Raw genomic sequence first — 17,028 nt, forward strand, 5'->3', positions numbered from 1 at the left:
TAGCTAACGACATGTCCCCAGTCGCGACTACCGACTCGAAGACCTAGCTGACCACAGACCCACCCACTTCTCCCCTGGTGGTCCAGACTGACACCAGACCACCAAGGCAGACACCATCCCTGTAACTATGCCCCCCCACCGTTTTTACCTAACCACCGTCTATTTCTACCAAACGGCAGGGGAACCCACCGCCATCCTGTACTGTCAAAACCACCTAACTCCTATAATTAGGGCGGGAGGGTGGGACTTCTCTCCTTGCTTCTTCCCCCCGGACTGATGCTGCCCCTCCTCCAGCATCACCTAGCTCACTGAACTCTCCTCCCCCTCTCCTCACCTCCTCCAATAGTTAATTTCTAGGATCCTATTAACCACCCCCTCTAACTTTAACCCTTTCTACACCTAAGTTCCCTACACCCTGTCATGCTGTCCTCCGCCTCCATTGCATTGCAGCTACGAACTTGTCTTGACTAGGGCAGCCGGATAACTTACCGCACCAACCAATACAAGCATATACCCCTTAACATTAAACCTTTCCCAATAATCACACTGACACCTGCTGGATTTAAAATGGCCTGGTAGGCCTTTATTAACAAATACAAAAACTGTATATATATATATATATACACCATCATATACATATATATATCACCCAACTTTAAATATTTAACCTATTCCTCAATTGTTAAACCTTTTAACCATACCTTGGTTGTCAGTCCCCCTGACAACCCCTGATCACTCTTTTGGGCCTGTGGTACCCTCTTAGCTAACGACATGTCCCCAGTCGCGACTACCGACTCGAAGACCTAGCTGACCACAGACCCACCCACTTCTCCCCTGGTGGTCCAGACTGACACCAGACCACCAAGGCAGACACCATCCCTGTAACTATGCCCCCCCACCGTTTTTACCTAACCACCGTCTATTTCTACCAAACGGCAGGGGAACCCACCGCCACCGCGGCACAAGTGGGACCACCTCACACTTGGGCCCGCCGCCACACCAGGAAAGCCCTCCTAACGCCCTCCTCCAATCCCAGAGCCCAAAGATCGATCCCGATCGGGTTGAGATGAACCCCGTCCCCCCTCAGGTACCTCCAAGTCTCAACTTCTAAATCTGAATGGCGAACCGCTATCCCACCTTGCTGCACCACAAACCTGCCCACTTCTCTGTTCACCTTTATCCGGGCCTTATCCAAACGCTCCAATGACCTGGCCTCCCTCCAGGCCATGCGAGCCACAATATCTGACCAAACAATGATCAGGTCAGGGAAAGAGGCCCGCAGTCGGCGTATATCCCATTGTATGTCTTTGATCACCTGGCGCATCGGCCGGACGCTCAAATCATTCCCCCCCGCATGTATCACCAAAATGTCCGGGGCCCTGTCTAAGCTAGCCCCCCTGTGAACTTCGGGTAACACCTTCTGCCACATGAGACCCCTAATCCCTATCCATCGTACCCTTCCTTCCTCCCTGGGCACCCCCAGCTGTCTCCCCCCAGGCTTGACATCCGCCCTTCTTGCCCCCCAAAACACAAATGAATGTCCTAGGATCCAAATCAGACAACCTTGGGGATCTGTAAAGACATAAAAGAGAAAAACAATACCCAGCAGGACCAAAAACAACCCCCCGAAAACATTAACATCAGCATTGTCAACCACCGATACCTCATTGTTTACAACAAATGAGGCCGTACATACAGTTTATATCTATTAGACTCCCATCTGCCAATCCGCTTTACAGAATCTGCAGGCAGGCCTCCCCTTGCCGCTTCCGTTGCTGCCCCTATTCGAAACGAATGCGCCGAATATTCTCCCGGGACTAGACCCCCCTCCTTCAGACATTTCCGGAACACCGCCGTAAACTGGAACCGAGACAAACATTCCCCTTTTTGATGGATGAACAGAGCCTCCCCCCCTTTTGGGCGAACGCCCAAAAACCGCCTTACCACCTCAACCGGGCATGTTAGTGGACAATTCCCCCGGAACAACTCTATTTTTACGCCCCTACCTAGTTGATCCGTCTTTGAACGGCTAAGCCAAATCACCACCGATTCCTCCAGGCACCTAACGTCCTGCATTCGTAGTCCTCCCCCCACCACCTTGGAGGGGGAAACTAATTCCCCCACCCTGAACGCCCCAAAAAAGGCCAGAACGAAAACAGCCCGAAAAAGTATCTGCTCATAAAGCGATGCGCAAACCTTTTCCAAATTCCCCAATACCGTACCCAGGACCGCGAACGACACCGGACGCCTGGAATCCCGTGTAGTACTGCCCTTCCTGTATCCCTTTAACACCCTGCGCACCACAAAGGATTTTGTAAAATCCCTGAGGCCCGCCATCTGAAATAAAAAAGCCAATGCCGCCATCTTTTTGCTAATGGCGCCACCCGAGGTTCCCCTCTCGTAATTGCAGCACACAAAGTATAAGACCAACGACTGCAGGTCTTCTGGATCTTCCGACCCTCCTACCTCCTCCCTCAGTGCGGACCATTCCTGCCACACCTTAGAGTAAGCTCGCCACGTTCCCTCGCTGATCGACTGCCGAATCAATCCTGCGGCGACTCCAGTGCAATGTCCCACAACTTCTGAGGACAGGGTTCCCCCTGTCCCTCTGCCCCTGGCGCCAGGATCCGGAATTCCGCCCACTGGAAACGAGATAAAGCATCCGCCAATCTGTTATCCACCCCAGGAATGTGCACCGCATATATCAAGGCATTCACTTTGAGACACTTAAGTACCAAGTACCGCAGTAACCCAATCACCGGGGGCGAGGATGCCGATATGCTGTTGATCGCCCACACCACCCCCATGTTGTCGCAATTGAAGCGCACCTTTTTATTCCTGAAGAACTCCCCCCACAATTCCATCGCCACCACGATGGGGAACAACTCCAGCAGCACCAGGTTCCGGAGGAACCCTGCTGCCCTCCAAGACTCCGGCCAGGGCTCCGCGCTCCACCGTCCGTTGAAATAGGCCCCATAGCCCACTGACCCCGCCGCATCGGTAAATAGAGCCAGGTCGGCGTTGCTGACCGGCCCCGTCTGCCACATCGAACGACCATTGAAAGAGTCCAGGAACGTTCCCCAAACCCTCAGATCGTCTCTCAGTTCATTGGTCAGGCGCACAAAATGGTTTGGCACCCGGACCCCTGCCGTGGCCCCTGAAAGCCTTCGGCTGAAAATGCGTCCCATGGGAATAATCCGACACGCGAAATTTAACTTCCCCAACAAGGATTGGAGCTCCTTCAATCGAATCTTCCGCTTCACCCGGGCCTCACTGACCTCCCTCCTCAAAGCCAACACCTTATCCTCCGGTAGCCTACATTCCATCGCCACCGAGTCAATGGTGATCCCCAAGAACACCAGCTCAGACGCAGGGCCCTCCGTTTTGTCGGGGGCCAAGGGGATCCCAAAACGTTCCGCCAAATACTGTACCGTACCCAACAGAACCCCGCAACAGCGGGAGTCCGGGGGTCCTATGCACAGGAAGTTATCCAAATAGTGGATGACGGAATTCACCCCCGCCACTTCCCTGACCGCCCATTCAAAGAACGAGCTAAACGTCTCAAACAAAGCGCACGATATGGAACAACCCATCGGCAGGCAACGATCAACAAAATACTCCCCCTGCCAGTGGCACCCCAGCAAACGCAAACTAGTGGGGTGCACCGGTAACAGCCTGAAGGCGGATTCCACATCCGTCTTTGCCATCAAAGCCCCTTTCCCGTACTTTCTAACCCAAGACACCGCCGCATCAAATGATGTATAGGTAACCGCACAACTCTGCGGATCAATACCATCGTTGACCGACCCCCCTTTTGGGTGCGACAGATGATGTATCATCCGAAATTGACCCACTTCCTTCTTCGGAACTACGCCCAACGGGGACACCACCAAACCCCCCACAGGTGGTTCCCGAAACGGGCCGGCCATCCGGCCGAGCGCCACCTCCTTGGCCAGCTTAGCCGACACCACCCCCGGATGTCGCAGAGCTGACCGCAAATTGTCCGCCACCGGAGGGACCTCCGCCAACGAACTCGGAATCACGAAACCCTCCCCGAACCCCTGCTCTAGCAAACGCGCCGCCGCCCTGTCCGGATACTTACTTAGAAAAGGCAGCATCCTTTCCAGTCTCACCGGCGTCATTCCCTTTTCCAGCGCCATCTCCGGCCCGCTTCCCCTGTTTGAAACACCTATTGAACGCGTGCGACCCACCACACCCTGAGCACTCGTGCTTGAAGCGGCATGATCCTCCAAAACGACAGGTTCCGTCGTTGAACTGCCAGCACACCCCTTTCTTTTTGAGGGCCGGCGATCCCGCGGAGGAAGCGCCGCCGGCCCCCCCAGGAAAGGACTGGCCCGCCGCCCTGGTCGAGGTCATCAACCTCATCCACAGGCTAATGTCCTTATGGTCCCAGCGGATGGAGGGACGCACCGCCCTGCGCTGACGAAACTGTTCGTCATACCTCAACCACGCCAGACCCCCGTACACCCTATGCGCTTCGTGAATGGCATCAAGGTAACAGAATAGGGCCGTGCATTTCTCGGGGGCCTTTTCCCCGATCACGCTAGCCATAATCGCAAACGCCTGTAGCCAATTCGTAAACGTCCGCGGAATGAGCCTATACCGACGTTTTTCTTCCTCATCCTTTTTGCTCTCGTCCGGCTTCACCCGGTCGAGGTGAAATTTTTCCAACGGGAGCAGGGAAAATATTTCCACAAACTCGTCCTTCTGAATTTTCTCCCTCACCTCTGGCTTAAGATGGGCACCCAACGGCCCTTCAAAGCAAATGTAAATTTCCCCCCTAGCCGCGTCATCCAGCCGCACCTTGTCCCCGTCCTTGTCTTTGTCCTTGTGTTCCGCCGCCGTTCCCACGCCGTCCTTGTCCGTCTGTGTCCCTGCCACGCCTGTCCCTGGATTCGCCGGCACCGGGGGAGGGACAACTACCGCTGTCAGCGCCTGAACGGCGGGGGCAGGAACCGGGAGGGGGGGTACTGGCACTGGGGGGACCCAAGGACCCAGCGGGCTCGCAACCTGAGGAGCACCCCCATCTAGCCTACGTAACAATTCCCGTAAGGCATCCCACACACCCCCCTCCCCTGAGGGACTAAGCACCGCCACCCCCCCACTAATGTCCTGCGCACTAACCCCACCCCTACCCCCCGCAACCACATTAGATGTAGTCTTACCGGTTCGGCGCGGCCGTGAAGGTCCTCCAGCCGACAGGTTCCCATAACGTCCATCCTCCGCGGGGTCCTCCGGCAGCTCCCCCTCTTCACTGCTGCTGGAACCGGTCGCCGCCTGCCCGTGTGGTCGTTGACGAACCTCCTCACTCCTTCCCCGACCTCTGGACACAGCTGGCGTTGTGACAGGTATGGGAGCCACCACCCCCCGAGGGCTCTCGTCTCCATCGCTGCTGAACTCTTCAATCAGATCATCCCTCAGCACTGCGGCTGCAGCCTGAGCACCACTGCCCCTCCGGTCAACCCTCCCAGACTCCGAACGGTGCCTGGAGGCGGGACCTCCCGACTGACGTGACTGGCCTGGTGTCGCTCCATCTGCATCCCTGAACGCATTCCCCACCGCGTGCGAGGCCGCCGCCTGTGGACCGAGCTAGGCCGGCGCCTGTCTGAGGGTCCTTCCCACGCCGGGCCGCCCCCCCGACCGGAACATCGCCACCGGGGACAGCCATGTGAATCTGGGCCTGCACCAACACAGGGGAGGTAGGTCTGGGCACCCGAGAGGCTCCCCCGCGCTGCGCGCTTCCCGCCCCCCCGCCCCCCGCCCGTGCAGTGGCAGACTGAGATTGCTTGGCGGGGGGGCCCGACGGGGGCCTACTGGGACTCCGCACCCGACGCTGTGACCTGGGGGTATTATCTGGGCTAAAGCGCTCCGGCGGTATCGACCGCCTCGCGCGCGTTGAAGCAGGCCTAGACCCGACCGGGGCCTGCTGCACCCCCCGCAGAGTGGCGGTGATCTGGCTTTGCAGCCAGTCCGCGCCGTGGACCTCCGCAACAGCTTGAAGCTGCGCTAACAACCCGGCTACCTCTGACATTTTTCTTCCCTTCCTTGCCTTTTCCACAGATGACCCAGAGCGCTGACCCGATACACAGACAGGCTGCAGGACTTCTCTCCTTGCTTCTTCCCCCCGGACTGATGCTGCCCCTCCTCCAGCATCACCTAGCTCACTGAACTCTCCTCCCCCTCTCCTCACCTCCTCCAATAGTTAATTTCTAGGATCCTATTAACCACCCCCTCTAACTTTAACCCTTTCTACACCTAAGTTCCCTACACCCTGTCATGCTGTCCTCCGCCTCCATTGCATTGCAGCTACGAACTTGTCTGCCTTACGCGAAAACCGCCGTACGGAAACGACGTAAATTGCGTACGCAGGGCTCGCGCAACGTTGTGAATCGGTGTTAGTATGCAATTTGCATACTATACGCTGAGCACAACGGGAACGCCACCTAGCGGCCATCGCAAGAATGCAGCCTAAGATATGCGGGCATAAGAGCCTTATGCCGCGCATATCTTAGGCTGCAGTCGGCGTAACGAGGTTCCTGAATCAGGAGCATTCGTTACGCCGGGGCAAGTAAGCAATTGCGCTGTGTAACTTATGGTTACACAGGCGCAATTGCTTCTTGAATCCAGGCCACTCATTACACACAGAGTGATACATTTCAAGCATTTTTTTTTCTTTTAATTTTGATGATTATGGCTTACAGATAGTGAAAACCCCAAATTCAGTATCTCCGAAAATTTGAATATTGCATAAGACCAATAAAAAAAAGGATTTTTAATACAGAAATGCTGGCTTACTGAAAAGTATGTCCATGTACAGTATAACTTGGCTGGGGCTCCTTTTGCGTTTAATTACGGCATCAATGCGGCGTGGCATGGAGGGGATCAGCCTGTGGCACTCCTGAGGTGTTATGGAAGCCCAGGTTGCTTTGATTGTGGCCTTCAGCTCGTCTTCACTGTTGGGTTTGGTGTTTCTCATCATTCTCTTGACAATTCCCCCACAGATCCTCTATGGGATTTAGGTCAGGCGAGTTTGCTGGCCAATCAAGCACAGTGATACCATGATCATTAACCACTTGCTTACTGGGCACATAAACCCCCTTCGTTCCCAGATGAAATTTCAGCTTACGGCACTGTGCCGCTTTAACTGACATTTGCGCGGTCGTGCGACGTGGCTCCCAAACAAAATTGATGTCCTTTTTTCCCCCACAAATAGAGCTTTCTTTTGGTGGTATTTGATCACCTCTGCGGTTTTGATTTTTTGCGCTATAAACAAAAAAAGAGCGACAATTTAAAAAAAATATATATATTTTTTACTTGTTGCTATAATAAATATCCCAATTTTTTTTAAAAAAAAACTATTTTTCGCATTTTTCGACGTATTTTTGTAAAAAAAAAAAAAAAAAATCGCAATAAGCGACTGGTTTGCGCAAAAGTTATAGCGCCTACAAAATAGGGGACAGCATTATGATTTTTTTTATTATTTATTTGTTTACTAGTAATGGCGGCGATCTGTGATTTTTATTGGGACTGCGATATTGCGACGGACGTATCGGACACTTTTGACACAAATTTGGCGCCATTCACATTTATACAGCGATCAGTGCTATAAAAATGCACTAATTACTGTATAAATGTGACTGGCAGTGAAGGGGTTAACACTAGGGGGTGAGGAAGGGGTTAAATGTGTAGCCTGGGTGTGTTCTAACTGTGTGGGGGGAGGGGGGTGACTGGGGGAGGTGACCGATGCTGTGTCTCTATGTACAAGGGACACAGATCGGTCTCCTCTCTCCTCTGACAGCACGTGGAGCTTTGTGTTTACACACAGAGCTCAACGTCCTGCTGTGTCACCGACGATCGCGTGTACCCGGCGGACATCGCGGCCGCCAGGTACACGCATCGGGTCCCCAGCTATGCGCCGGGACAGTGTTTACCCGCTGCGCGCCCCCCAGTGGCGCCCGCGGGTAATGCTTTCAAATGACGTCCAAAGACGTCCAGTTGGCACCTGAGAGCTGCGCTGTTGACGTCTTTTGTCAATAGCGCGGGTCTCAAGTGGTTAAACCAGGTATTGGGACTTTTGGCAGTGTGGGCAGATGCCAAGTCCTGCTGGAAAATGAAATCAGCATTCCTTAAAGGGGTTGTAATGGTAAATGTTTTTTCACCTTAATGCATCCTATGCATTAAGGTGAAAAAACATCCGACGGTACCGCCCCGAACCCCCGTTTTACTTACCTCACCCCTCGAAAGTCCTGCGCATCCCCGTGATCCTCTTCGGTTCCCAGTCTGGCCGTTGATTGGCTAGGCTGGATGGATTGATAGCAGCGCAGCCATTGGCTGGCGCTGCTGTCAATCACATTCAATGACGCGGCGCGCCAGGGGGGCGGGGCCGAGTGATACAGTCGGCGGCTATGCCCGCAGCTGTATCACAGGAGCGCGCCCGCAAAAGCTTTCCACCATGTGAGCTCGCTCGCATGAAGGTGGAAAGCTCTTGCGAGGAGGAGCCGAGACAGCCGCCGAGGGACCCCAGAAGTCAGGGCGACGTTAAAAAAAGAGTATCCAGGCGTAACTTTACCTAGGAGGGTTATCTCCGTATCTGCAATCAGAGAGGGTCTGTGGGAGAGACTTTGTTCTGAAGAGATTTGAGCGGTGTTCCGGCTGCTAGGTCAGTGAGAGAGGCCTATCCGGGCAGGCTAAGCCCACTCAAGCAGGAGTGGTGTAAGGCTGGGTTCACACTACGGTTTTCCCGTCCGTCAGCCGCATACGATTTCAGTATTGAAAACGTACGGGCCCGGACGGGAAAACGTATAGATAGAGAATGCATTGCAAATCGTATGCACTCAGATGCATCCGGGTGCGTACGATTTGCTGGCAAAACGTTTTTTAAACGTCCGCAAAACCGTGTTCAACCACGGTTTTGCGGTCGTTTTTAAAACAGTATGGCAAACGCATACGTTCTCCTTTAACATTAATGTTAATGGGAAACGCACATGTGTGCGGTTCCATACGTTCCCGTCCGTTTCAGCCGCATACGGTTTTCCATATAAATCGTATGCGGCTGACGGACGGGAAAACCGTAGTGTGAACCCAGCCTAAGAGGGTTACGCATTGGAAACAGGACTGTTCCAGATACTACGCCTGAATCTGCTGTTCTCCTTTCCATCTCTACGGCCCCGTACACACCATGGAATCCATCCGCTGAAAAATCCCAGCAAATGGGTTTCAGCGGATAGATCCTATGGTGTGTACACTCCAGCGGATCTGTTTCCGCGGATATTTCTCCCCTGGGATGGATTCCAGCAGATCGAATATTTGCTGACATGCTATCAAATCCATCTGCTGGAATCCATCCCAACGGATGGATCCGCTGGTCTGTATAGACTCACCGGATCCATCCGTCCGAAGGGATCCCCAGCATGCGTCGTAATGATTCGACGCATGCGTGGAATTCCTTATATGACAGCGTCGCGCACGTCGCCGCATCATAATCGCGGCGACGGCGCGACACGTCATCGCCAGAGGATTTCGGAGCGGATTTCAATGCGATGGTGAGTACACTCCATCGCATAGAAATCCGCGGAAATCCTCGAGAGGATTTATCCGTGGAAACGGTCCGCTGGACCGTATTCGCGGATAAATTCTCTCGTGTGTATGGGGCCTAACACTTTCATCACCTGTTCACTGTTTTTACCTGAGCCATGAGGTAAATCTGCCATCCCATTCATTATCAGCGGCTCCTTTGGCGGTGAGCGCTATATATTTTTTGGGGATATTTATTATAGCAAAAAGTAAAAAAAAATATAATTTTTTTTCAAAATTGTTGCTTTTACTTTTTTTTTATAGCGCAAAAATTTAAAACCGCAAATATCACCAAAACAAAGCTCTATTTGTGGGAAAAAAAGGACGTCGATTTTGTTTGGGTGCCACGTCGCACGACCGCGCAATTGTCAATTAAAGCGACGCAGTGCTGTATCACAAAAAGTGCTCTGGTCAGGAAGGGGGGTAAATTCTTTTGGGGCTGAAGTGGTTAAGTATGTCAGAATTTTTTTTTAATTTCAGAGATTTGGGTTAAGTCAATGTTCGCTGCATCCTCTGATCACTTTACCAGGATTTATGTATTGCTTGGGGCTGCACTTTATAATCCTGACACTTCTAATCTGTGAGTCATACAATTCTATCCGGTTACTGTACTTGTTTGTTTTTTTGTCAGTTATAACCTGTCATGTGAGGATGGATTGCTGGCTTCATGCCGTACACTGCTGGTAAACCAGACCGTACAGTAATCAGTCATGTACTACGCCCCCCCTCTATGTTCCCTCCTCTCCCTCTATAGACCACACAGTAATCTGAGTCATGGATCCTGTACTACGCCCCCCTCTATGTTCCCTCCTCTCCCCCTATAGACCACACAGTAATCTGAGTCATGGATCCTGTACTACGCCCCCCTCTATGTTCCCTCCTCTCCCCCTGCAGGACACTCCTCGCAGTGATTACACAGAGATCACACTCCCAGCACTCCAGGAAGAGCGACACGAAGAGCAGAAGAGGAAACATCGTACTGTACACAGGTACCGTATACATCCTACATGTGTCCTATACACTGCATGTAGACAGACGCTGTATATACATGACTTATAGACAGAAGCTATATATATACATTACATATAGACAGACGCTGTATATACATTATATATAGACACTGTATATAAACTACATATATACACACACTGTATATACATGACATATAGACAGACGTAGTATATACATTACATATAGACACTGTATACAAACTACATATAGACACTGTATACAAACTACATATAGACACTGTGGGGCAGATACACAAAGATCTGCCCCGACGCAGCGTATCTGAGATACGCTACGCCGCCGTGACTTACTTGTCCTCGGTTCGAATCCTGAAAGAATTTGCGCCGTAAGTCTATCTCTGGCGGCGTAACGGCGCGTAATTCAAATCGGCGATTAGGGGGCGTTTCATTTAAATGAAGAGCGTCCCCGCGCCGAATGAACTGCGCATGCGCCGTCCCTAAATTTCCCGCCGTGCATTGCGCTAAATGACGTCGCAAGGACGTAATTTTTTTTAACATAGACGTGAATTACGTCCATCCCGATTCACGGACGACTTACGCAAAAAAAATAAATAAAAATAAATAAATAAATGCGGGAACGACTCCCATACTTAACATGGCAAGTCTAACTATACGCCGCAAAACAGCAGCTTTAACTTTACGCCGGAAAAAGCCGACTAGAGACGACGTAAGAGAATGCGACGGCCGCGCGTACGTTCGTGGATCGTCGGAAATAGCTAATTTGCATACTCGACACGGAAAACAACGAGAACTCCACCCAGCGGACGCCGAAGTATTGCATCTAAGATCCGAAGGCGTACGAAGCCATACGCCTGTCGGATCTAACCCAGATGCCGTCGTATCTTGGTTTGAGGATTCAAACCAAAGATACGACGCGGGAAATTTGAAAGTACGCCGGCGTGTCAGTAGATACGCCGGCGTACTTCCTTTGTGGATCTGCCCCTGTATGTACATTACATATAGACACTGTATATAAACTACATATAGACACTGTATATAAACTACATATAGACACTGTATATAAACTACATAGAGACAGACATAGTATAGGGCTGCATTATTTTCATAATCGATTAGTTGGCCGATTATTGTTTCGATTAATCGGATAATAGCCTAAACTTGCAGCTTCTCCTTTGTCTATTCAACAAAAAAAAAAAAATAGCACTGTTTTGCGTTAAAAAGTCCTTGTCCTTTCCAAATACGCAGCAGCTGAAAAAAAATCATGGATGTGAATGTGTCCCATAGGAAAACATGTAAATGAACTGTAGTGCGTTTCTGCAGAAAACAGAGGTGTGACCCGGCCTGAGATGTTTAGTAACATAATGGGGTTAAAAAAATAAGTACAAACAGAGCAAATAATCGCTACTGTAAGGGGTTAATTTTTTTTACTGCGGGACAGTGAAAGTAATATTTACAGTAGCGATTTGCTTTTTTGTACTATAAAGTGCTAATTAAATTTTTTTTAACCCCATTATGTTACTGGCCGATTAATTGATTATGAAAATTGTAATCATGTAATTTCATAATCGATTAGTTGTCGATTAATCGATTAGTTGTTTTGGCCCTAACATAGTATATACATTACATATAGACACTGTATATAAACTACATATAGACACTATATATAAACTACGGGTACATATAGACACTGTATTTACATTACATATAGACACACGCTGTATAACTTTCAATTGTTTTTTATTGAAAATTTTCGAAGAAATTAAATAATGTCCAAGCAAAATGTCAATGAACAAATGGTAGGGAAATACAGAACAGAACAAATAAGGAGTAAAACACAGGGTTGACTATAACCCAACTGTCTATCAAATAGGTGGGTGAACATCAAGATCTGTCATAGCTATGATCCTAAGCTTTAATGAGGGTCTCTGTGTCAAAGGGAGGAAGGGTCCCAAGGAGCTGTGCACCAATTAAATGGTTGCTACACCAACAGCCTATTGGGGCCCATCTCCCTGGTAGGCAGAGGGACCCTGACATTCAAAGATGCCCTGGAAAACACGGGACCATCAATAACATAACTACTATCCTAATAAACCCAGCAAAGGCTTCTCCCCAATCCTTAATAGGGTTATGGTATAACTGAGGCAGAGTCCAATCACTCCTACTCTAGAGTTGAAAACCTGAAGCCTCTGTGATTCAGCGAGGCGCAGGTGCCTAGCCATAGAGATCAAGAAGAAAAGAGAAGAAAAGAGGGGGTGAGCAGTAAAGGAAAGGGAAAGACATCAGTAGGAAAAAAGGAAGACACCTAGGAAAAGTGCTGTTTCACTCAGATTACGACTGAGGCCTCCAAGAAGTATGAACGTAAGTTGCCCAGGGCTCACAAATAAATTCACATTTCTCAGACTTATCTTGTAATACCCCCACCAGTTTTTCTTGCGTCATGATCGAAGAGATTTTGCGTTTGGCGGCACCCACCGAGTTGGTAGGCTTTTTCCCAAGCATGGGCAATTGTGATCTTAGCTCCGAGCAGCATAAAGAACAAGAGTGCTTGGAAATGTTTGGAAATCTTTTCCATTTGGCAGTTTAACAGGGCTATAAGTGGAGTCTGGGGAATAACGCATCCTGGGACCTTAGACATTATCTGGAAGAATTTTTTCCAGGAACTGCGAATTCGAGGGGAGGACCACCATGTGTGGATCAGACTGCCCACCTGGTCACATCCTCGGAAACAGAGAGGTGAGGGATCAGGGTGCATTTTAGCGAGAAGTGTTGGTACCAGATACCAGCGTGTTAGGATTTTAAAGTTGGCCTTAATTAATGAGACGTTTACGACTCCCTTGAAAGAGCGCTGATAGAGCTGGTGCCAGGTATCAACATCCCACTCCACGTCTAGATCCTGTTCCCAACACTGAGCGTAGGCCGGCTTATCTGGGCTTTCGGCCAAAGATGAGTAAATTATGGAAATACCTCCCCTTTGATCCAGAAGCTCCGAGCACCAACATTCATACAGTATGTGGTTAATCTGGGGGGGGTCTGGTTTGTTGGCACAAATTGAATGTAAAAAGTGTGCGATTTGGGAGAGACAAAATCTTTCTACAGGGGGCATTTTCAGAACCTTAAGGCAATGGCTCACTGTCAGAGGCCCCATAGAATTAAAGAAATGTCCAATGCGATACAGTCCTTTATCTAACCACCGGTGTAAAGATTTATTGTTCATCCCAGGGGGGAATTTTGGGTTGTGAAATGGGTGTGTCAAAGGTTTAAGCTCAGATACAAGCGAGGAGTGTTTATTGATTTGGTTACTCGGCATATGAATGGGATAAGGTGGGTGCTAGTTTTGGCGGGTCTATTTTTCACGTGGGCCCAGGCAAGAAAATCTAATGTAAATTGGGGGACCGCCTGTCCTTTCATAGCGATCCAGTTGGGTTTTGAGCCTCGAATATATCATAGAAAATTTGTGCTAATTGGGCTGCTTGGTAGTACCACCACTGGTTCGGAAAGGTATAGATTTAGGACATCTATGGCCTTTTTTACCCCAGATAAATTGAATAATTTTGGATTGGAAGCTGTTCAAATGGGTCATTTTGATCGGGATGGGGAGGGATCTAAGCAAGTATAAGAGGCATGTTTATCCTGCCTATCCATGACAAATCATGTTTAGACCACAGTACAAGGTCGGCACCTAGCTTCTTGTAGAGAGGGGGATAATTTGTCTTATACAGTCGAGATAAGTTATGGTCAAGTGTATATGGAGGTAGGGGATTGAGCTGGAGGACCAGGAAAATTAGAAATGTGTCTTTAGGCAATCGGTGAAGGGTCTACTGAGATATTCAGGGCACTTGACTTATACATGTTAACCTGTAGTCTGGAGGCAGTGCCAAAGTCCTTTAGTAATTTTAAGATGTTGGGGACGAGATAAAGGGTGAGGAGACAAAGAGGAGAAGGTCATCTGCAAAAAGGGCGCATTTATGTTCAGTCATCCTACAGAACACTCCCCGAATATTGGGGTGAGTTCTGATTGCTATCGCCAAGGACTCGATAGTTATGGTGAAAATTAGGGGTGAGAGGGGGCAGCCTTGGCGAGTACCCTTTGTTATATTAAACGGATCGGAATAGTGACCTTGTAAACGCACCTGGGCACAGGGGTTGGAATACAGAACTCTCAGTGTTCTCAAGAAGTGTGGGCCAAAGCCCCATCTTTCCAAGACTTCGAAGATGTATGGCCAAGCTACTGTATCAAAGGCTTTCTGTAGGTTGAGCCCTGGTTCACACTGGGCTGCGGGAGTGAAGCCGTGCGAGTTCAGCTGAACTCGCACGATTTCACTCCCGCCGGCAGTCCCGATTTCGGCCGCGATTTAAGAGACATCTGTGCAGGTTTCTGCACAGATGTCTATGTAAATCGCGGCCCGAAATCGCAAAAAGTAGTACAAGAACTACTTTTTGAAATCGGTGCAGCGCCGCAGATGCGGCGTCGCACCGATTAGGACGGCGCCATTGCCGACAATTGGAGGCATTTGAGATGCGATTTCACATGTGAAATCGCATCTCAAATCGAATGAAATCGCACCCAGTGTGAACCTGGGCTCACTGACAGTAAAAGGCACTTTTGTGGTGGTCCCCGTCCCAGCTGGACCTTAGTATAGAGATGATGTCTACTGTTCTCCGTATCTGGTCCGGCCTTGTCTCCTTGGTATGAACCCTGCTTGGTCCTTATGGACATATTTAGCTATGAATACTGATCGTCTGTCTGATAAGATTTTTTTTAGGATTTTTAAGTCGTTATTAATCAATGAGATTGGATGGTAATTGCTAATTTTGCTAGTGTCTTCCCCCGGTTTGGGGATGACTGTCACAAATGCCAAGTTCAGAGCCCCATCCATAGTGGACTCAGCACGTAACAAGTTGTAAAACCTGACCAGATATGAGGCAAGGGTGAAAGCGAATAGCATACTGAGAAGCCATCGGGGGCCTGGTGCTGAGCCTCTCTTGAGAAATTTGATCACCTCTAGTACTTCCAGTTCCAAAATCGGTTTCTCCAGGCCATCACGATGCTTAGTGGAAAGTTTAGGAAGAGGAAGATCAAGATTTTAAGGGTAACAGTTTGTCTCCATTTCACGAGCGGGCGCAATTTTGAAGTGTGACATGTTGGGTATCAATTTACTCGGCGTACCATTATCTTTCATAATATAAAAAAAAATTAGGCTAACTTTACTGTTGTCTTATTTTTTAATTAAAAAAAAGTGTATTTTTTCCAAAAAAAGTGCGCTTGTACAGTGTGAATACAGTGTGACAACAAGTATTGCAAGTATTGCAATAACCACCATTTTGTTCTCTAGGGTATTGGAAATAAAAAAGAATTACAATGTTTGGGGGTTCTAAGTAATATTCTAGCAAATCTGAAAAAGAGGCTCAGTCCTTAAGTGGTTAATACCAGAAAGGATTTTGCTGGCTTTGGATACAAAAGGAGTGTATGTAGTACTTTTTTCACGTGCACACTGCCCGCACCTACTCTGGAATAACTGCCCAAAGTAATCCCACTGCACCTAGTTTGAATGACCGAGAATGGAATTCATTTTCTGCAGAAAAAAATATGAGTCATCTTGGCTTCAGTCAGTTTGTTTTCATACTTTTAACAGAAATCTACAACAGAATAGATCGGTGTGGAGACCATTGTGCCCACAGAGAGTGCAATAAAAGCAAACAATGCCCCTGTATTATAGCAATAAAACCAAGTATGAAATAGCCCAAACTGGGGGAGAGAGGCTCAGAACGGGGGGCCAATCAGGTGTGCTTGATGTATGTAGCACCCTCCTAGTTAGGCTTGTAGGCAGGTTGCCTGCAATATGTTTGTTAGGAAATTGGCTGGCCCAGGCTTGAGAAGGGTTAATCTTCTGTACTTCTGATCCTGGGCTTTTTGGACCCTGCCTATCCGCCCTGCTATACAGGGAGTGCAGAATTATTAGGCAAGTTGTATTTTTGAGGATTAATTTTATTATTGAACAACAACCATGTTCTCAATGAACCCAAAAAACTCATTAATATCAAAGCTGAATATTTTTGGAAGTAGTTTTTAGTTTGTTTTTAATGTTAGCTATTTTAGGGGGATATCTGTGTGTGCAGGTGACTATTACTGTGCATAATTATTAGGCAACTTAACAAAAAACAAATATATACCCATTTCAATTATTTATTTTTACCAGTGAAACCAATATAACATCTCAACATTCACAAATATACATTTCTGACATTCAAAAACAAAACAAAAAAAAATCAGTGACCAATATAGCCACCTTTCTTTGCAAGGACACTCAAAAGCCTGCCATCCATGGATTCTGTCAGTGTTTTGATCTGTTCACCATCAACATTGCGTGCAGCAGCAACCACAGCCTCCCAGACACTGTTCAGAGAGGTGTACTGTTTTCCCTCCTTGTAAATCTCACATTTGATG

The 17,028-nt window shown here is 48.9% G+C and overlaps 2 protein-coding genes across 5 annotated transcripts in view; one reads left to right on the forward strand and one right to left on the reverse strand.

Annotated features, from left to right (window-relative positions):
* Positions 1 to 272: 272 nt before the first annotated feature.
* Positions 273 to 9,715, reverse strand: LOC120944394. The gene is made up of 3 exons (XM_040358453.1): positions 9,707 to 9,715; positions 5,187 to 5,598; positions 273 to 1,572 (listed from the first exon to the last, which is right to left on the reverse strand). Exons 1-3 carry the CDS (start codon positions 9,713 to 9,715, stop codon positions 977 to 979), a joined length of 1,017 nt encoding a protein of 338 aa, XP_040214387.1. The 3' UTR covers positions 273 to 976.
* A 734-nt stretch (positions 9,716 to 10,449) lies between these two features.
* The window catches only part of LOC120924578 (von Willebrand factor A domain-containing protein 5A-like), a 134,574-nt gene continuing 127,995 nt past the window's right edge, over positions 10,450 to 17,028 (forward strand). For all 4 annotated transcript variants that reach the window (XM_040335561.1, XM_040335563.1, XM_040335564.1 and 1 more), the window contains exon 1: positions 10,450 to 10,583. In XM_040335561.1, coding sequence (XP_040191495.1) covers positions 10,465 to 10,583 — 119 coding nt within the window. In that variant the 5' untranslated portion in view covers positions 10,450 to 10,464. The remainder of the gene's footprint in view (positions 10,584 to 17,028) is intronic.

Source organism: Rana temporaria, chromosome 1 (assembly GCF_905171775.1).
Source record: "Rana temporaria chromosome 1, aRanTem1.1, whole genome shotgun sequence".
In the NCBI taxonomy this organism is placed as follows: Eukaryota; Metazoa; Chordata; class Amphibia; order Anura; family Ranidae; genus Rana; species Rana temporaria.

Excerpts from the sequence above, each read along its gene's own strand:
- LOC120944394 (XM_040358453.1), bottom strand. Across the intron at positions 1,573-5,186 it reads TTCACGGCCGCGCCGAACCG|ATCCCCAAGGTTGTCTGATT; the intron begins GTAAGACTACAT and ends ATGTCTTTACAG.